At 36.6% G+C, this 22,625-nt stretch overlaps 1 protein-coding gene across 1 annotated transcript in view; it reads left to right on the forward strand.

The window, feature by feature from the left end:
• The first annotated feature begins 1,548 nt into the window (after positions 1 to 1,548).
• The window catches only part of vipr2 (vasoactive intestinal peptide receptor 2), a 35,387-nt gene continuing 14,310 nt past the window's right edge, over positions 1,549 to 22,625 (forward strand). Inside the window, exons 1-4 of the mRNA XM_039684809.2 lie at positions 1,549 to 1,818; positions 8,882 to 8,981; positions 11,847 to 11,954; positions 15,989 to 16,083. Coding sequence (XP_039540743.2) covers positions 1,768 to 1,818; positions 8,882 to 8,981; positions 11,847 to 11,954; positions 15,989 to 16,083 — 354 coding nt within the window. The 5' untranslated portion in view covers positions 1,549 to 1,767. The remainder of the gene's footprint in view (positions 1,819 to 8,881; positions 8,982 to 11,846; positions 11,955 to 15,988; positions 16,084 to 22,625) is intronic.

Genomic DNA, 22,625 nt, shown 5'->3' on the forward strand with positions numbered 1-22,625 from the left:
CTGCTCAACTGACTTAAGTATTTGACAGTTTTATCAATGATTACTCATAAAATGTATCATAAAGTGTGAAACAAAGAATTACAGTGTGAACATTGAATTCAAAAAACGGTAAAACTAGATATATAGGCACAAAAAGGTGCAATGTTTCTCCTCTATACGTGACACAACACTACACGTGATCTTGGAAAGGATTTTTTTTTTTTTTGGTATGTGGTCACTCTATTTGATATCTATGAGCTATATTTTTTGTGGTTTGACATTATAGATAAGAGTCTTAATAGTTTATTGGCCCACAAGACTTCCTCTTTAAGGAGGCAGAAGGAAGATTATTTTCTTAAGTGAATGGTAAACTTGCCATTGCATCCATCTTCCACTGCCTGTTATAGAATCCCAGAGAGATTTCTTATTTTCACACTAATTTGCTTGTTACCCGAATGTTCTTCTCTTCAGAGATCTACTGAATTGTGCTTTTTCACACCCAGATGTTGTTTAGTTTCATAGCATTAAGCTTAAAGATTATATGGTTTAGTCAAAAGTCCACTTACACAAATGTAAGAGCAGCGCCATTCTTATAGGCCGGTGTAACTGCTGCATCTGCCCCATGAGTGGTTTTGTATGTTGGTTTTAAACTAGAATATAATATTAAAGCCTGTCTTTATGATAGAACATGTTATTTTTCATAAATGATGCAAGTTCACTTAAAACAAAAGTTGCTACCTTAAATTTTTAAGTATAATGTTTCAGTAATTTCAATTTAAATTAAATTAAACTGACTTTTAAAAAACAGTTGAATCTAGTATAACTTGTATTTTTTTTAAAGAAATTGCTTTATTTTGATGAGTTAAACCAATGTAAAAACACATGTTGTCATAACTTCTTGATGAGACACTATTGTTGGTTTAACTTAAAAAATGAAGTTGCCTTAAAATAAGTTCATTGAAATTAAAAATATTTTAATAATACAATGAAGGAAATTGATTTAATCATCAGAAACTAAAAATATTGTGGTATCTGAACTGTAAATTATTAAAGTTTTTTTTTGCAGTGAACGTGTTTTAAATATTATAATTAAATGCAATGTTCGTTGACTAAAACAATGGTTTGATGTTTATGTAATTTTTCATGAAGTGTTTTATTACACACAATTATTTAGGCAACTAGTTAAAGTTGCTGAAAAGCCAATAAAGGCTGGTTCTATTGGGACAACTTAAATTGGGGCATGTTGGCTCAAAAGCTCAACATTTGTTCAGTGACCCAAAAGTTTTTCCTGGGCAGTGGAAATGTTCGATCACTTTTTTTTTGTGGCCAGTTATTTAAGATATGTGTCTACACTGACTTTCAAAACTAAACCTATATTTAGATTTGTTTTTAGTGGAGTAGAAAGTGTAACAACTAGCCCTACTTAGCCCAAAATCTGAAAAATCATCAACATTTTTAGTGACCTCAAAGCAGATAAACACTCAAAGTGTTTGAAATGAATGCCAGTAAAATATTAAGTGCTGGCAAGATGTGTGGCGCTTCTGATGATCTAGACTAGAGAGGAGGAGGAACATTATCAACCACAGCCTCCCCTCAGCACGCGCACTCGCGCGCTCATCCATCCTGTACTCCACACACAAATTTTGCGCGCTCAGGATTGTTTTCACCGGATATCTTGGAGCAAGTGGCGTGTTTTCTTCTGTGCAAGCATTACTTCTCACTCTTGATACTGAGGACTGGCTGGAATTTATTCTAACGCGATATTATTTTTGAAACCAGCAAGAAATAATGAACCTCGTGAACTGTTTGGCTCTTTTCTTAGTGTGGCACGCGCACTCGGTAAGTAAACTACCTGTACCGGTAGTTATGAGTTTGTCATCCTCAGGTGTGCGGGTTTTAATACGTTTTCATAAAGAACTGCATTTCAATAAATATGGGATTTAGAGTGAAAAGTCCAATCATATCATATGCGAGTTTTATCTAGTTGTGGTTTTGTATACTGGTTTCAAACCATTTCCGTCTTCACGAACCCTTGCCATCCATCACAATGTATGTGAATTGTTTCCGCCAAACTATCATATTTAGCTACAGTTACTAGTAAACAACATTAAAATCACGCTAGCATGTTCCAGACAAGTGCTATACTGTATAATGATAGAATATTTAAAATAAAACTACTGTCCTCATGACTTGTTTGTCAATTGTCACGTATTTAGTTAGCCTATATTTATAGTTTTATGCAAATTATGGTCACACATTACGGTCCAATTCTCAGTAGCTAACTATATGACTTTTGCCTCAATACACTTATAATTACTGTTATTTAGAAAGGTAGTCAGGGAATGCAGAATGCTGATTAAATTTTGTCAACTTGCATATCAACTTATGGTGGTCAAGCTGGTTTAAGAACATGATAGATGGTTTGTTATTGGTGCAAGGTGATCTACCAGGTTGATCTCAGACCTGCTGGACTGCCAGCTGAGCCATTATTGAAATCTGCTTGGACAGACCAACCTGACCACAAATGAGCTTGGACAGAAACCATGTCAAAGCCAGCTACTATCAAATCAAAACAATAACAAATAGGCTACATTTTACACTAACTGTTTCATGAATCAGTTTGTGCTTTGTAATTGTTTTAAAACGCTTAAAATAGGCTGTTTAAAGTCAGATTGGGGGGACAACATGAGTTAGATAAACTTCTTTGGTACCAACGATAAAAATATTCAATATTCACCAAGTTATCAGTAGTTGTTGTTTTTAGTATGATATGTTTATAAAGTATAAACCTACCTGAGAAATATTCAAAAGTGGAAAGCCGCAGTCTCCTCTTAATGCAAAAAGTCAGATTTAAATAAATAACAGAAATAAATAATTAAAAATTGAGGTAATTCAGAAAATGTTATTTAGAGAGCATGCCAGCCATTAGTGTTAAAAGTGCTTCATTTCTATTGGTTTATTGAACTTCACTTTGCATCAACCTTCAGTCTCTTAACCTTCAGTCATTCAGACCTTCAGCTTTCAGTTCTGCTTGTACTGGACACTCTTATACAGATTTAAATTAAATTACAATTAGTCTTTTAAATATGCTAAAAAGAGAAGTGGGTCAGGGCTATTCTAAACAGGCTTTCTGTGGCGATTCAGGTGTTTCGCCTAAAGGGGTTTCACGAAAAGATTCTACTCAATTTCTTGCTGTGCCGTGTACAGCTGGTGGTTTGCAGACAAATAAAAAACTATATGCTTTTTTTGCGCATCTACAATTATAATAGTTTTCCTCAAAAAATGTACGATATGCAAACAATGGTCTCCTAATGCACTTTTACAGTTATAAAGCCCAAAAAAAAAAAGAAAAAAAAAAGAAAACACAAAGTTTAAGCTTTGGATACACCAAAAAATTGCTGTTAGAAAATACACAAAATAACAAATGCACTAATATTCAAGATACTTTCTCTTATGCAGTTGTATTTCTAAGTTAAATTAATCGTTTTCTGGAAAAGATACTGATCAAAAATAGGATTTTTTTTTCAGTGTAAATACCAATGTCAAAGATAAATATTGCTGGAAAAGCGATGCACCATAAATAAACTTATATAAGCTATTGTTTACAAGCCCTGTTTTTAATCTCATTATAAATAAGCCTAAGCTTATCTATTCAAAAGTCCATTTATCAGTTACTTATCTTGGAGATCAGCGAGCATGTCTTTATGACCTTAATTAAAGTGTAACACTCTGTCCATATGGCTGCGTCCCCAGAGGCACAGATACACACAAACTCAATCTTAGTATATATGCTGCAAAAATGTTCAATTGTACCATATATGTATATCTGTGTAGTTTGTCTTTTAGGCATTACGATACAAGATGACTGATGTGTTTTCCACTCTACAGTCTTTGTCATGGATTATTATTGAGAATGCACATTCACTTAATTGTTTTGTGTGCAGGAATCTTTATATTTATATACTTACACTACTTTTTAAATTTGCATTGATTTGTAAAGCTCATGCAATATCTGCCGCCAAAAGCCCCTAAAACTAGGTTTTCAATCCGTGGATCAAGAGGTATCTTCAGATATTGAAGACATATTACACAGAGATCCCATCAAAGCTCTGAGAGGAAGTTGTGTGTGGTTGTGCTCTATTAGAATTCAATCCATTCAATCCCTGACCAATTTCATGCAGCAACATTTAATGTCTCTTTGTCCTCCAGGGGTTTGATGGTATTGTATCATATTTATGCGACAAGCTTTTGTGGTGATGAAAAATTTAGTGTCAGAAAGAAATATTTCTTTTAGTCTAACCTTTTTCCTCAACCTGTGCTTGGCAAAAATTGACAATAATCTAGAAGATATTTTTCTACTAGTCTAATAAATACATTGAGTAATCAGAAAAAAAGTCTAATATCATTGTTTATGGAAGTAATAACAGCACAGCACAACTGTTTAAACAAAGCAGTAAAAGCTTTTGACCTTGAAATGCATTTCTTATTCTCGCAATGCTCAAGAGTGAGAAATGGAAAGTTGGCCTAAAGACTGATAACAGTTGCACAACTGCTTTTCACCGCAAGCATGAAACCACACGTTCTCACTTAATCAGATGATGACATTTTCAAAGTTTCATGCTTTCCAGCTGACCCACTTGAGTTCAGTAAAGGACTGCCAGAATCCAGATTCACTTCTTGCAGATTAAATCATCTTGACTGTGTCAGAAGAGAAACAGAGTAGCACAAAAGTAAATTGCAAAGCCATAGAAGAGATAGTAATGATGTTCATCATTTTAGGTTTAAACTTGGACAATCACACCTCTTTTGTCTAATATTTCAGTGCATTTTATTCACTAACCACCCGCAATCTTCTTTAACCAGAAGCTATCTGTGCTGTGATTCGTCATCGTTTTCTGTGAAAACAAATGACCAGCGACTATGTTTCATTTAAAGTAAATTTTTACTCCATAACCTTCAAATACATCTGTAGACCTAAAACAACTTATGAAAATGAGTTGGTTGCAGTTATTCCAGTGGGATTTAAACATGAGCGAGCAGGAAAGTGTGTCACATATGCACAGTTGTTCAGCAGAGTGTTGAAAACAGAATATTGGGACTAAGTGACATTAATGACACTGAAATTGAAGATCACTTTTATTTAAAGATGAAAATGCACTGGATGCCACTTCAACCTCTGCCTGTATATATATGAAGAGTTCAGATGCAAAAGCCTGTAAGTGCCATTTGAAATTTTCTTCTAAAATGATCATTTTTATCAAGATTGTATATTTAAGTTCAGTGATTTCACTTAAATGGCAATGAAGATTACCTATTAATTGTCATTTAAGTGAAATTACTGAACTTAAATATACAAGCTTGATAAAAATGGTCATTTTAGAAGAAAATTTCAAATGGCATTTAGAGGCTTTTGCATCTGAACTCTTCATATATATATAAATATATATATATGAGACAGACCAGGGCAAATCACAAGGGATATAATATAATTTAAGAGTAAAAAAATGTCAAATTTTTGGATTCTCTATGGCCCCATTCACACTGCATGCAGTTCAAGTGACCCAAATCCGATTTTTTTCCTCTCATGTGGCACAGATCGTATATGACCGGTGAACGTGTAAGCAAGAAAAAAACTTGTGGATTCCGATTTTCAGGACTCACTCATATGTGGTAATAAATCGGATATGAATCAGATACGTGCATTTGTGAGCGCCATGTAAGCAGACAAAGATATACCCCAGTAAATGCGAGTCGTACGTCATTAAGAAAGTGACGTCAACTCAGACACCACCAACTGAGATCGCATGACTTATTATAGGCGCGATGGGAGACAAAGGATAAACAAAGTGGAGCATTGTGGAGGTTTTATGTCTTTTGAGTGTTTGGGGCGAATAGTGCAGGCAAAAATGCAGGGTTGTTCCAGAAATAAATCTGTATTTGAAGACATTTCATGAGATATGGGGAGGCACGGTTTAAACACTCGTGGCTACAGTGCTAACAAGGGCTCTCCTCTTTTTTCTCCGCTGTAGCAGAATGGATTGAGAATCGTTGCATTATTCAAAATAAATAGAGTATGATCCACAAATAAATGTAAAGAGATTCACAAAAATTTATCAAATTCACAAATAAATAAATTAAGATCCACAAAAAAAATGTAAATAGCTTCACAAAAAAAATATAAAACTCACAAATAAATAAAATTAAATTTGCAAATAAAAATGTTTATATATATATATATATATATATATATATATATACACGTATATATATAAATCAATTTAATGTTATTATTTTGCCATTTCTGTTCATCAACTAAATATTAAGCAGAACAACATTTTTATAATATTTATAGTAATAAGAAATGTTTCTTTGGCAGCAAAACAAGCATATTAGAAAGATTTCAGAAGGATCATGTGACACTTAAGACTGGAGTAATGATGCTGAAAAAACATTTTTTTTTTAAAATTGTATAATATTCACATGTTTTTCTGTATTTTTGAACAAATAAGTGCAGATTTGGTGAGGAAACCTTTAAACAGTTGTGAAAGTATCAATAGAGAATTTAACTTGAAATAATAATAATAAACTAGCAGTATTGACTATAAAAATGACCTTTTCAGATAAAAGTTGCTCATATTTACTTGAAACATCCTTTAGAACTCTGATAAGTGTCATTTATCTGATTATCTGAACTGTTCATCTCATTTTGACATTTTACTTTTAGAAAGCATCATTCTCAGGTGGAAGCGTTTTACATGTTTATTGCACCAGATGCTCCCCTTTCAACTACAAAGCCGCTTTTCGGTTTCCCAACAAATTATTTTCGAAAAACATGTCAATTCCCATGAAGCAGAAGGATGAGTCAGATATGTGCCCTGGTGACCGACCGCTGTCGAGACTCAGTCTGCTAAACCGGAACAACACACTCTCAGGATACATGTGATGCACTTTTCTCACAAATGTCATTCAAGCAGATAAGGAACTCCCGCACACTATCATTACTTGCACTTTTTAATCAAGTTTATTCACACACAACGTTTCGGTCACACGACCTTCGTCAGGAGTATCCTGACGAAGGTCGTGTGACCGAAACGTTGTGTGTGAATAAACTTGATTAAAAAGTGCAAGTAATGATAGTGTGCGGGAGTTCCTTATCTGCTTGAATGACTAGCTGGTCTTATTATCTGACGCACCTATCACCTGCAGGTGTGCGATGGAGTTTGGTTACTACTCACAAATGTCATTAAAATAAAACGAGCAAAAGGAACACTCTAGAAGCTCATTTGGATATTTTTAGTAATGCTTTTGGTAATCCACATGCACATATCGAATCCATTCTCTCAGTAGAAGCTGAGAAATCGAAAGAAAAAAAGAAGTGAGAATGTCAAATCTGTTTTGGACTGTAATTGCTCTCAGCCTGAGTTAATCCTAGCCAGCATGCGTTTGCTCTGACAGTTCACATGCAGATCCAGAATAATCCTGAGACAATCACTCATATCATCAGCTTGTGTGGCAATCGTTCTAGCTGTGATACGGAAAGCTCTGCTCAGCCGAGGACTCTCGTCAAAGATGTAGCTGAAGATTTTGAAAGAGATGAGCAATGACAGACCTAAAGTGTAGGCTTATGCTCTTTTCTGATTTGTCTCTATGCTGCACACTTGGTTAAAAAACCCAAAGCCAAAGTGACTAAGAGTTCACACGCAGCGCAAACAAGCAAGACGTACAAGGTGACCTTACGATTTTGGATGTGAATGCTTGTGTTTTAAAAATTCTGATTTTAAATTCTAACAGCCTGTTCTTTCAGAATGATTTTGTCGTATTTTCACACACATGTATAAAATAAAAACTACCCATGACCGAGCAGCCAATGAGATCTTTAACCGAAGACTTCATGTGACTCTGGTTAATTCCCTTGATATCATTACAGTTCTTATAATAGAGGATTTTAGTCCATCAGTTCAACAGGCTTTGTGACGGCTCTTTGATCACGCTAGTTTTAAATCCAACTGTGTTGATCAGTCATTTCAGATGATGTCACCAGCAAGCCGTCTCAACCGAGTTAGCAATTCAGCTCCCATGAGCATGTCTATGCAAATGTATTGTCACTGAGACCAGGTTATTATAGTTTACTAAAGCTAAAACAGTAATAAAAAACAAAACATCTGCAACATTTCTAATAATAATTTAGTTAAGTAATAACTTAAACTGAAAATACACTGTATATATGACTGAGTAGATTTAAGTTTTTTTTATTATTAATTGGTTAAAAACAAATAGTTTGGTATTGTTTTGGTTCATAAATGTTTTACTGTTTAAATATTGCGGGAAAACCTATAATTGGCTGTTTAATGGCAGATTTTATTGTTACAACGTACCCCATAATGACCCCTAAAGCTAAAATAAAAAAGAATTCAAACTATTTAGTCATTCAAACACAGCTAACACACAGCTAAATTACTAAATCGTTTAAAGGGATACTCCACTTTTTTGGAAATAGGCTCATTTTACAACTCCCCCAGAGTTAAACAGTTGAGTTTTACCGTTTTCTAACCCATTCAGCCGATTTTCTGATATTTAGAAGAATATCAGTAACCAGACAGTTTCTTGTCTCATTGACTTCCATAGTAGGAAAAAAATATACTATGGAAGTCAATGAGACCAGAAACTGTCTGGTTCCTGATATTCTTCTAAATATCAAAAAAAATCGGCTGACTGGATTCGAAAACGGTAAAACTCAACTGTTTAACTCTGGGGGAGTGGTAAAAAGAGCCTATTTCCAATTAAAAAAAGTGGAGTATCCCTTTAAAATCGTAATAAAAACAACAAAAGCAACACTGACTGAGATGTTTTTTGCTTCTGATGACGACATTGAGATTTGATTTTCTTTCCTTTGCTCCTGAAGGTCAGCGGGAGACATGCAAACTGTCACTTTCTGTATGAGCTGCAGATGGCTGAGAAGGAATGTTTGGGCGAACTGGCAGACTTTTCTGCAAACACCAAAGGTAATAGTGAGCATGCATGATGCGCACACGTATGTTACATCATCTTATAAATCCACTTGCAGCATTTGTTGAATGGCCAGAACTACATTGCACTAGGCAAACATTGTAACATGAAAGTGGTATGTGTGTTTGTGTCATGTTCCCCACAAACCAAACATTACAGTGAAAGAAACCTGAATGAGCTCTCGCCACATTGATTGTCCTACATAATCAGTTATGTATGTCTCAATGTTTTTCTGTTGGTGTGTAGAAATGCTCTGGCAGATGTAGAATCACATTTACTGTTGGCTGATAGTGGTTGAGTTGCTTTTGGCTCCAGCTTTTAAGGTCAATGTTGAATGTGATATTTATATAGTCTCTGGATAAATTAGTCCAGGGATGACATATTTTGGTTGGCCAAAATGAATTCCAGTTCCATCGTCCTGAAATCAATGTTTTTTTTTTTTAACTGGATTTTGGTTAAATCCTTAAAAATAAGGTCTGTGGTAAACACAAGCTCAAGATATTTTAATGTTTTATTCTATGACATAAAACACACCAGTGAGGTATGGTACGAGGTATGGTACACCACTCATGAATTTTCGCTTTTATGTGTCTTGAAAAAGTGTCTAAATGGGACTACAGAGTGGTCAGGGACATTTAACATCATCAGACAAACGGCTAAAGTCATCAACACACTAGTCCACTTTCACCTCGTTGTGTTTATTATTAAAGTATTTTTTTGTTCATAACATTAAGGTCGAGAGTGCTTTCTGACCCCCCATAGACTGCAACGTTAATACCACTTTCAAAGCCCAGAAAGGTAGTGAAGACATTGTTAAAATAGTCCATAAGACTACAGTGGTTTAACCTTAATGTTATGAAGCGACAAGAATACTTTTTGTACACTGTAAAATGACTGTAATAAACACAACGAGGATGTGAAAGTGGACTATTTTTGATTAATTTCATTTATGTTTCCGAAGAGGAACAAAGTCTTACAGGTTTGGAACAAACAACTTTAACGATCCCAGATGTTTTAGTGATGACTCAGTGTTGCTGATGCCTGTGCTTCAAAGGTCCTTTAAATATTTCTTCTGCATTTTCCCAGCTCGTATCATCTCTGGTCGTTGGCCGTAATCATATAACCCGTGGTTAATAACCGTCAGGGACCATATTTGACATTTGTTTATTTATGTGACAATTCTAATGTTAAACATCTACATTTAAACACAAAAAAAAGCCTAAATCGGTGTAATCAATGTGCAATCATAGACAATCTGTTCTTTATTTTTGCATGTTGGGGTTTTGGGTTGTTCTCCATGCTTTGGATTCACTTTAGAACAAAATCAGAAGTGTGGGAACAACACTGGTTTGTGTTTCCCTTGATGACAGCTGTATGGTGTCCATCAATGGACAGATGTTCCAATTAATGGTAATTATTTGGCAATAAATATACACAGGCCTTGACCATTAGAATGGGTGAAATGTGTGACGAGTCCCTTTGGAGATGATTGCAAAAAAAGCGGACATTTCCTAGCCCACATTTCTGATGGTTCATAACAGGGCACCGTGGACTGAGCGCTGACCAATCAGAAGCAATGTTTACTGTGTCTTAAACAATGCTTGGTGAGTGACCTGTTTTCTCTTAGTTCAGACTTCTTATTTTCCCTCAGAACTCACCAGCTGTTTCAGAGAAGATGCAGCTGTTTAAATGATTTGTTCCTAAAAATGAAAATTCTGTCATTATTTACTCACCCTCAAGCCGTTCCAAACTTGTGTGCCTCACTCTTCTATTGTTAAAGGGTTTTTTTTTTTTACACACACACACAATACTGTTAAAAGGATTTAGGGTCAGTGAGATTTGTTTTTAAAAGAAAATAATACTTTTTGATCAAAAATTAAATAAATATTTGAAGATTATTGTTTTTACAGTTTTTTGACTTCTTCAAAGAAATGGTAAATAGACTGCATCCCAGTGGTCACCAAAGCGCTTTACATTTGCCTCACATTCACCCATTCATAAACCGACGGCGGGGTCAGCCATGCAAGGCTCGTCGGGAGCAGCTGAAAGAATCTTAAAAAAATGTATTACAATTTTTACGAAAAATGGAAGTTACTAAAAGAAGAGTCGCTTCTTTTGGTTACTCTTCTTATATACAGATTGAGCAATTGGCACGTCAAGCTCCAAATTGACAAAAAACGCCATTAAATTGTTATACAATCTATTACTCATTCATTATATTTCAAGTTCAAGTGCTATATAATATTCCAAAGACAAAAGAAAGTCATACAGACATTAGGGTGAGTAAATGAATTTAATTTTTTTGTTTTTTTTTGTTGAAATATCCCTTTAGTACGCACAACGAACTACATGCCCTCTTTTCTGTGCCAGCGTTTGGAGTTGTAGATGAAGATTGATGGGGCTGTGATGTCATTGTCAAACCTCTTTGACAATCTTTCTATTTATGTCCAGACCTTCACAAAACACTCATCTGACCATAGATGCTGGAATTTGTCCCGTCCCGGTGGGCCGGTCTCAAGAGATTCAATGACTTTCTCCTTTTTGGGGTTTTTTTTTTTTTTTTTGGGGTTGTACCTTTACTGCTAAATGAAAGGCAAACTAATTGCACGTTCCATGCAGTGTTTGTCGTGTGTAGGTTAAAAGAGAAAAAATGGTCAGAAACACTCAACTCATAAAAGACTCTCAAGAACATTGGTAAATGAGTGCGGATCTTATCTTAACCTAAACGTTTCCAGATTCCTGTCAAACACATGTCAAGTTTCTCATGTGCAGTGCTGCGGTAACTTTTGTTGAAAGTTCTGCTAAATCAGCGCATTTTCCACCACGTTTTGAGCTTTTATTTTGTTTTCTATGTCTTACAGGTTGCAGCGGGATGTGGGACAATATTTCTTGCTGGCACCATGCAGATTTTGGGGAGGTGGTCATCAACACTTGCCCCGCTGTCCTAAAAAATTTGTTCACCAGAGACGGTAATTTTTACTTGAATATTTGCAAACTGTCATTTATCCATCTTAACATGATATCGAGATCCAAAATCGGTTGATACTGATAATTTAAAAAAAAATTTAATATTGGTCTTTAGAAAGTCAGAACCACATTTGGAGAAACACTAGATGGCCTTTTGAAGATACCTTATATATCTCAATAATAGGTATTAAAGGAATTTCAATATATACAACATATGGAACGTTGACAGTCTTACAAGAGCGTATAGGATCAATTTTTTTTAAGATTTTCTCCAAAGGGTCTCACAGTGTATAGGAACAGGTTCTCTAATGGCATTATTTTGAACCTTAAGTTTATATTATTAAATCATATATTATATCAGTTTAGCTCTCAAGTGCATAAGGCAGATATGGCAGTAATGATATTATTTTAAATTTGAGGGCCATTTTTTTGCAAAGTAATAGAGTGAATTGGGCCGATGTGATTGTGAGTGTGAGTAAATTAATGAGTAAGGGAGTAAACTGAAGGCTGGATTGAGTGAATCATGTATTTCCCCTTCTGCACGGACATGCTCACTGACCCGTGGACGCAAGCCGAGGGCACAGAACCAGCACACTCGTTCTTCCCCACAGAGAAGTTGTCCGTCAAGCTCCAGAGTGTGGGAGTTTACAGCCCTGATTCCCCAATCAGTCTATTTCCAGCCCTTTGTAACCTGCTGGCACAGAGAGGTCATGCAGGAACACATGAACACATGGTGCCGCCGGATATCCACAGAGTTAAGGAGCCAAATTAGCCCAGAACATCTGGAAACACATGCTGACCTCTGGTTTTATAGCACACAATTATCACTTACAATCAAGCTTAGAAACTTTTCACAGATGAATCACTGTCATCATCATCAGCATCATTTATGCTCCATTAGCTGTTACCCCAGATATTATTCTTCCGCAAAGTAGCTCTCAAAAAGCAACGCATTGCACTTTCTCAACCCAGTGTTCAAAAGGCATGTATTTTTAATCGTTTGACAGAGGTTAATGGATTGTAAGGGATAGATCAGATATAAATATATCACCTACTTTCAATGTATGAGGTAGTTTCAGGTGCATTGGGGTTGTGTGGGCAGTAAATGGTTCATCTTCCCATTCCTCTTCCTCGGCGGAGCTCCCGTACGTTACATCAGGGGTTTTCAATCTGGGGCCCAGTTTTAGGGAGAGAAAGTGCAAAAAAAAATATGTTTTACTCTTTCATTATTTTATATTTTAAACATTTTTATTTTGACGTAATAATTTCATGTTTCAGGAGATTCACAAATCACGATATACTCAATGATTTTAGAAGAGGTTTTTAACAGTATAAAGACAAGTGAGCATATTTTGTGTAAAAAGTATTTATTTACATAAAGAGAGATTTACAGTAAGAAATGAACAAGTAAATGAATACCTTTCTTTGCAAGGACCTTTGTCTTTGTCACAGCAATATTATCTATATTATCAATATTATCTTTAGAAATCACCATTTCTAAAAATTATTTTAAATTTATATTGTTACATTTATTTATATATAATTATTAGTGCAGTTGCACACTCTCGCCGCTGTAAATATAAAAGGCAAAATAAATAAATCAAATTTAAAAATGAAACAATTCAATATTTTATAATAAATTAACTATACTATACTGTCTTGTGCTCATCAAGGCTCTATTTGATCAAAAAATGTAATATAATTTGACATATACAATTTATTTAAGCTGAATTTTCAGCACCCATTATTCCAGTCTTCAGTGTCACATTATCCCCTATATGTTTATGTGTGTGTGTATAGAAATATGTGTGTGTATAGAGGAGCCGTTTGGAAAATCAAGGAAAAAAAGAAAGCCCCTGTGTTCCATTACTGCTGTATACCTGTCATTTCTGGAGGAAAGTTAGTCCACATGTATCATTCTTCTTGTCTTAGTTGATGATGATGTCATGAGGGTTTTGGACTGATGTGGAAAGGAAAGTAGCTGTCGGGTCAGGCTTTTCCCAGCACAAAAGCTCTGCGCCTTTGCATTTGTGTCCCTGAATGGCAGTGCAGTCCCGCTTTGTGCTCCTGCAAAGCACTTATGCTTCTGGACAAATGCATGTTTGATTACCCTTCTGACACTTTGAATTCAAGATAAGAGCTCACATGGTGACGTGAATTAGCCTGTGAATAGGATGAGTAAGGTGGACCAGGTTTTCAAAAATGAGTTAGTTAGCACCTTTATATAGCCTGAATCTGTCTGTTTGTACAGACAGACCCTTTTGTTAGGCCTGTGTGTGTGTGTCTGTTTGAGTGCCTGTATGCACGTATGTTAAGTTCTGCATGGCTGGGTGTGTGTGAGCATGTGTGGGTGTGTGTTTGGGGGATTTGTTTCAGGCTGGACACGGACAAAAATAAATCTCCATGTTGATACATGTCAGCAGAGTTTACATTCTCTCTCTCTCTCTCGCGCGCGCACAAAGTGCTCTGCAGTGATGTAGTTGTGCTCTCCCGCATATTCGACCCCATGAATGCCATTAAATATTCATTCTGCTTTCCTCTCAGTCTTAAAATATACATCGAACATATACGCATGTCGCTCTGATTGACACATTCACTTAAAGTGTTTTTAAATCACATATTATTGATGTTAGTAAATATACAGTATTATCTAGCTCAGTTGTCTTTTGTAGGTCAATGATCTACTGGGTTTTTGAAGTGAGGAAGATGCATTATCTTTAACGTTTATTCTGATGCTCTTTACTCTAGCCAGTACTATTTTTAAATCAGATGTTCCTAACTATATCTTTCAGCCTACTTATTTTCTTGGAAAGGACTTGGACTTGGGTGTTATAATATTTGGTTGATGTGCAAATGTGTTCATGTACTGTACACTTTGTTAGCCTGCCAGCTGTTCTTCTCCAGGTGTAATGGTGGTCATTGATGCCGTGCAACGCGTAGGAGGCTGTTATCGCTACTGAGAGGATTAACAAGCCTACACGCAGATACTTTAGTGCATGAAACACAAATATACTGTATTTATACTTCACACTCAGCCTCTGCCTCTCAGCCTTTACTGAATGCATCAGTGATGTGCAAAACTATTCCATTATCACTGCCATATGGATTTACAAGTATAATGAGTGAGTGCAGTACATGTAGATGGAAATGTAATGGTAATTGCGCCTAAAGAGAAAGGCTGGACACAGAATAAAGATGTATTTCAGATATATAATAATGTAAGTCATTACAGTTTCCTTTTAAGAAAATTAAGGATATTTTTGGACCAATATTTTAATAAATTTTATTGCATGCAATGTTATCATCATTACATTTAAGCCCATTCAAACCCCTTGTTCTCATTACCAAAATAATAAAAAAATTTAATATTCTCATTAACACAACTTAAGTAGTTATAGTAGTAATCATATAAAATACCATATGTATTTTAAATAATGTAAAATATTTATGGTAAAATAATAAAAATTTAAAAAATATGGTAAACAAATACATACTGTATATATATATTATATATATATATATATATATATGAAAGTATTTGTGCGGCAATATTAGTTTTTACTGCTGATTTTAATTTAAGTGTTTTTAGTCAACACAACTGAGAAATTGAAATCTTCTGTAATTCTAAATAATTTTTACTTTTACTGTCACTGCATGCATTCTTGCTGAATAATAGAATTAATCTTACTGATCCCAAGCTTTTTAATGGTAGTGTACAATATTTTTGGTTTAAATATAAGAAAATAACTGTAGAAAACGTGAGAGAATGCATTTAATTATCATGAACATTTTTTTAAAAATATGCAAAATATTGTGGTTTTTTTTTTCTTTTGAATTTGGTTAAAACATTTCTTGTCAAGTTTTTTTGAGCTTCACTCGATTCTAAGCTTTCTCAGATATCTCTGGTCTTTCTGCGATGTGCAATGCTGTGAAGCGTTACCTACCAAAACACTCACTAATGCTCGTTGTCAGACTAAATTGCCATTAATCAATCTGATAAATTGGCTGTTAACGAAGCAATGTCTGTTTGTTCTAGGGATCATTAGCAGGAACTGCACTATGGAAGGCTGGTCCGACGTGTATCCCAGCATCCACAGCGTTTGCTCTGAGCCCAACCCGAATGCAACCAAGGTGAGCGTTTCTCAATAGTTCCTATTGTTACAGTGAGTGACTGAATTTATGCAGTCAGATCTTTCCCAGAACTACTTGACAGTCATTTGTCCTGAAAACAGATGCCATCTGAATGGGACTTTTGATTGTACACAGTATTTAGGATCATTGCTCTAACTATCCTGAAGGAGCTATGCATGAATGGCAGTGGTAAAGGAAGATATTTTGCCTGAAAGGCATTGTTGTTCTCTCTCCACATGTGTTATAACCACTGTGTGTGTACGCTGAGGACATTTCAGGTCCCTGAACCTTTTAGTGCCTGCATCTCTGCCAGCTGGGACTACCTTTGGGGCAGAGACCGTGTTTGTGTGCATTTGGAGATGCGAGCGCGTACATGGATGCATGTGTGTGTTCATGCGTGTGTCTGACAGAGGCAAACAGTCGTGGAAAGCACTAGAGTTTTAAAAGAAAGCGAGCAGCTGGCTCAAGTGTATTTTCATAGGCTTTCAACTAAATTGCTCTCAGTATTATATTTCTTATCAGAATCCCAAATTTGGAGACAAATGATTTTAGATGCGTTTGAAGTTGAAAAGAGTGCCAGAAAGCCAAAAAATAAATAAATGAGATGATAAAAGAATCAGAGCAGAGAGGTGATTTTGTTCTTTTATGGCAGAATATATAAATAGGCCTATATATAAATGTCCAGTAACATGTAATGTTTCTCTTAATAACACTGTATTCTCTCAGTCCATTAAATAGGTTGTTGTGAAACGGCAGTCGCCTGTGAAATTTACAGTTTTATCTTGTGATTGTGCTTTAGAGATATGAATAATCATGAGCTACTTGATTGGAGAGAATCTCTGCGGGAAATAAAGCATGGCAGACTGCCAGAGCGGAGGACTGAACTGAATCATTAGGAGTTTTCATTCATTCTTTCTACAAGTGTTATATATGGGGTGGTTAAATGTTGTTTTTCTTCCTTTCTAGAGTTGTATTAATTCACATAAAACAGGGTCTGTGATTGTAACAGGTTCAGTTGTTGTGGGAAGAAGGAGGCGGGAACCGGCGAACATTCAAGAAGTTTAAAAATAAAATAAACAAATACAAAAATGAAAGTATAAGCCAGCAACATCAGTCATGATGTGCATAATCTAAAGCTTCCTAAAACATGTTTTCCCTCCATAACTCCATGTAGTGACACATAAGCACAATGTTCCTCAGATTAAACCGCCTAATTGAAAATATCAGTTACTGATTTTCCTATTAATGAACTAATGAGTTTGAGCTGTAACTGAGCTTACTGTGGCTTATTTTACATTTATTCATAAGATATAGTGAAACACCTGAACATGTCATTATGTTCTCTCTTTATTGCCATTACAGGGGAATGAACTGAACTCTCCCTAATAAGAATGTCTAATCTAATTTTTGTTAGCCTTTAGTCAAAACATAAGTCATGAGATGTTTTTAATTCATACCCATGACCTGTTTTGCCTTTAGATTTGTAGCATCATTAAGTTTTCATGGCATTGTTTATCAAATAAATGCTCTTAATAGATATGTGCTGTTTTATAGGGGCAGGGAGCCTTGGGAATGCAGAGAACGATAGGAACGTTGGGAACCTTAAGCTTGAGTCATTGTATGTTAGGCCATATGGAAAAAATTAAACATCCCCAAAAAATACAAAATAAAAATCAATAACAAAAAATAAACATCTCCAACATAATCAGATGAAACCTCCCCTGCATTCGAACTTAGACAGCCGTCTGAGGGAAAGAAGAGCATTCAACACAAAAACCAAATACGGATTTAAATACAAGTATTTTTTTAAGTTATTATGACAAATTAAGGTCCCAGATTAACAGAAGTCAGTTGGCAAGAGCGAAAGTTCAGCCAATGCATTTTGAATGTAAGATTGTAGAATTTAATAAATTATGATGCTGAAATGTTAGTCTTGGTTGTACACCAAACTGACATTAAACTGCACCAGGAGGAATATTGTATTTCAGAGAAAACTAATACTTGAAGATGACAGGACTCAAACCTGCTATAACTCAAGAAAGTTGAAACGAAATCCGCTTTTTTTAGAAGGATTTTCTATAAAAATGTCAGCACATGTTTTATGCGTTTTATATTGCTTTACCCTGTCATGACCGTGTGGTTTTGAGTGTCTGTGGACAAGCGTGGTCTCCAGCAGCGAGGGCAAACGCCTCTTATGGCTGGATAATCAGTCCTCTGAAGCGCAGTGAGTTGTCAGAGCGACTTGAGGTGATACCAAGGATCAGAGCAGGCATGCTGACACATCAGCCTAAATCATCGGCTAAATGTTGAAAGGAGATGCATGCAGTGACTAAAGCAGCCTTGAAATGGTGCAAATCAACCGAGGCTATAGACACAAAAACGGGATGATCCAGTATATAAATTGGATTTAAACTGGATTTCATTAGAACCTGTTTGACATCTAAGCAATGGTTTGATTCTCGTATAGTAGACTGAAGTGGAAATGGGTTTCTGCAAAAAAAAAAATATATATATATATATATATATATATCCTCCATCCTCCCCACCACCTCCAGGAAGTTCCCTTAAATATTGTGTAATATTGTTAAAATTTCAAAAATAAATTCTATTTTAATATATTTTAAAATGTAATTTATTCCTGTGATGCAAAGTTGGATTTTCAACTTTATTTCTCCACATGATCCTTCCGAATATGCTAAACTGCTGCTCAAGAAACATTTCTACCATAAAGACTCGGGAGGCAAAATAATGTAACAAGCATGCATTTATTAACTGCCCAGCAAGGAAGTATTTGTGATATAAAGTTCTTTGGCGTTGCCCCGTCCGTAGGTCGCAATCCGAGGGTATGAAATCTGAATTTCGTGCCTGAAGACGAAGGCAGGGGCGCAGCCAAACCCCCAGGGAGGTATGGGAAAGGGACCATCCTGGTGATGGTGGGGAGGATGGAGGTGAATGTAGCATCTGCGAACATAGTTTGACAACGTTAAACATAGTTACACGTTACATGTACTAATAACAGTAAATTATGCCTAACCATAAAAATAGTACATGTACAATGCAACTATGTCACCTAAAAAATAAACTGTAACCAAACTTTTTTCCAATTTTTTCAGGATTATTTGAAAACAAACAGCATTTATTTGAAATTTATATTTTTGTAACAATTTAAAAGTCTTTACTGTATGGAGCCCCCCTAGTCCCACTTTGGCAAAATAAATTAAGATTAATATTGCCACGAGATATCAAGTATCTTGAGGCCACGAGTAAGTATCTTGAGGCCACGAGTTAGTATCTTGAGGCCACGAGTTGCTATCTTGAGGCCACGAGTTAGTATCTTGAGGCCACGAGTTAGTATCTTGAGGCCACGAGTAACTATCTTGAGGCCACGAGTTACTATCTTGAGGCCACGAGTTACTATCTTGAGGCCACGAGTAACTATCTTGAGGCCACGAGTTACTATCTTGAGGCCACGAGTTAGTATCTTGAGGCCACGAGTTAGTATCTTGAGGCCACAAGTTGCTATCTTGAGGCCACGAGTTACTATCTTGAGGCCACGAGTTAGTATCTTGAGGCCACGAGATATCAAGTATCTTGAGGCCACGAGTTAGTATCTTGAGGCCACGAGTTAGTATCTTGAGGCCACGAGTTGCTATCTTGAGGCCACGAGTTAGTATCTTGAGGCCACGAGTTACTATCTTGAGGCCACGAGTTAGTATCTTGAGGCCACGAGTTACTATCTTGAGGCCACGAGTTACTATCTTGAGGCCACGAGTTAGTATCTTGAGGCCACGAGATATCAAGTATCTTGAGGCCACGAGTTAGTATCTTGAGGCCACGAGTTAGTATCTTGAGGCCACGAGTTGCTATCTTGAGGCCACGAGTTAGTATCTTGAGGCCACGAGTTACTATCTTGAGGCCACGAGTTAGTATCTTGAGGCCACGAGTTACTATCTTGAGGCCACGAGTTACTATCTTGAGGCCACGAGTTAGTATCTTGAGGCCACGAGTTAGTATCTTGAGGCCACGAGTTACTATCTTGAGGCCACGAGTTACTATCTTGAGGCCACGAGTTAGTATCTTGAGGCCACGAGATATCAAGTATCTTGAGGCCACGAGTTAGTATCTTGAGGCCACGAGTTAGTATCTTGAGGCCACGAGTTGCTATCTTGAGGCCATGAGTTACTATCTTGAGGCCACGAGTTAGTATCTTGAGGCCACGAGTTACTATCTTGAGGCCACGAGTTACTATCTTGAGGCCACGAGTTAGTATCTTGAGGCCACGAGATATCAAGTATCTTGAGGCCACGAGTTAGTATCTTGAGGCCACGAGTTAGTATCTTGAGGCCACGAGTTGCTATCTTGAGGCCATGAGTTACTATCTTGAGGCCACGAGTTAGTATCTTGAGGCCACGAGTTAGTATCTTGAGGCCACGAGTTAGTATCTTGAGGCCACGAGTTAGTATCTTGAGGCCACGAGTTACTATCTTGAGGCCACGAGTTAGTATCTTGAGGCCACGAGATATCAAGTATCTTGAGGCCACGAGTTAGTATCTTGAGGCCACGAGTTACTATCTTGAGGCCACGAGTAACTATCTTGAGGCCACGAGTTACTATCTTGAGGCCACGAGTTAGTATCTTGAGGCCACGAGTTACTATCTTGAGGCCACGAGTTAGTATCTTGAGGCCACGAGATATCAAGTATCTTGAGGCCACGAGTTAGTATCTTGAGGCCACGAGTTGCTATCTTGAGGCCACGAGTTACTATCTTGAGGCCACGAGTTAGTATCTTGAGGCCACGAGTTAGTATCTTGAGGCCACGAGTTAGTATCTTGAGGCCACGAGTTAGTATCTTGAGGCCACGAGTTACTATCTTGAGGCCACGAGTTAGTATCTTGAGGCCGCGAGATATCAAGTATCTTGAGGCCACGAGTTAGTATCTTGAGGCCACGAGTTACTATCTTGAGGCCACGAGTAACTATCTTGAGGCCACGAGTTACTATCTTGAGGCCACGAGTTAGTATCTTGAGGCCACGAGTTAGTATCTTGAGGCCACGAGTTAGTGTCTTGAGGCCACGAGATAGTGTCTTGAGGCCACGAGTTTACTTTCTTGAGGCCACGAGTTTACTTTCTTGAGGCCACGAGTTTACTTTCTTGAGGCCACGAGTTAGTATCTTGAGGCCACGAGTTAGTATCTTGAGGCCACAAGTTACTGTCTTGAGGCCACGAGTTACTTTCTTGAGGCCACGAGTTTACTTTCTTGAAGCCACAACTCACGAGATAGTATCTTGAGGCCACGAGTTGCTATCTTGAGGCCACAAGATAGTTATAATTATTTTTTTTTTTGTGGGACTAGGGGGGCTCCTTAATTAAATTAAAGAAAACGTTTAAACTGTGTATATTTGTCTACAGTAATAGAATGGTTTAAATAAATGAAAAGTTTGATTTACTTTAAGCAAGTTTTATGTTAGTCAAGTTTTTTTCCACTGTTTTTCTAAACCAAAGTTAAACAGGATGGTTTTGCTACTGCACCTTTAACACTATATGTAAATGAGCTCTGTTATCATTGGCTAATCACTTTGATGGGATAAACACCCTCGTATATGAGAGTGGCCCGTACAATCACTTTCATTTCAAAAGAGTTAGGAAAATCCTGTTTTATCGTACTTGCGTATTGTTCTTTAATGTTTAGAGAGGCAGTACGTCACCCTAGGAATGTTTTCCATCACAACAATGGTCAATGGACTTTTGACATGACCCAGAGTTCAGCACGTGCTCCGCGGTAAGATGGTTGGCAGCAGTGTTTGGCATGGTGCCCAGTTGACTCTGCGCTGCTCGTTTGAGCGATGAGGGGACAGTTCGCTGTTTTTCATTCTCATCCCGTGTTAGGGGAAATGAAACATTAAAGCAATTTCCTGAAGGGTATAGACAGTAGCAGAGGGCACATTCCCATCCTCAAAGAGTTCTCTCTTGGAAATTAGCAGAGATGACTGAAGTCGTTCTCCTAAGGCGTTAGTAAGAACACTGATCGACCTTGAGTCAAACCTTTCTAAAACCTGATTTCTTGAGTCCCATCCTGCTTCGTTTCAAAGAAGTCCTGCCCCAGGCTCCTTCAAAGAAATTAAGACAAGTCCATTGATGGATTAAATTGGACATTCATTTTCTAAACTTGTGATATAATGATTCTCTTTAAAGGGACACCTGCTATTCCTTTAGGGTTGCCTGATTGATTGTACGGATAGACCGGTTTGTCTTTCACCCTTAAATTAGTACTTTAGACTGAAGGTTGTATTCAAATGTAATCATTTACTAATCACTTTAGAGGAGAGAGGCTTATAAAAGCATCACTTATAATTAAAGTGATGATTATTAAATAATTAATGAATAATTTTTCAATTTATGACTGTTTTCAAACAGTTTTCAAACATCATCTGCTATTGGTTAGAAAATCAAATAATCCCGCCCCTGGAACTCATGTCATTTGTAGAGCTAGCATTGCTATGTGGGATGAAATACTGCAGAGCACCTTTTGATAGTGCACTTTA

This window comes from Pimephales promelas, chromosome 22 (genome assembly GCF_988280905.1).
Source record: "Pimephales promelas chromosome 22, fPimPro1.hap1.1, whole genome shotgun sequence".
Lineage (NCBI taxonomy): Eukaryota > Metazoa > Chordata > Actinopteri > Cypriniformes > Leuciscidae > Pimephales > Pimephales promelas.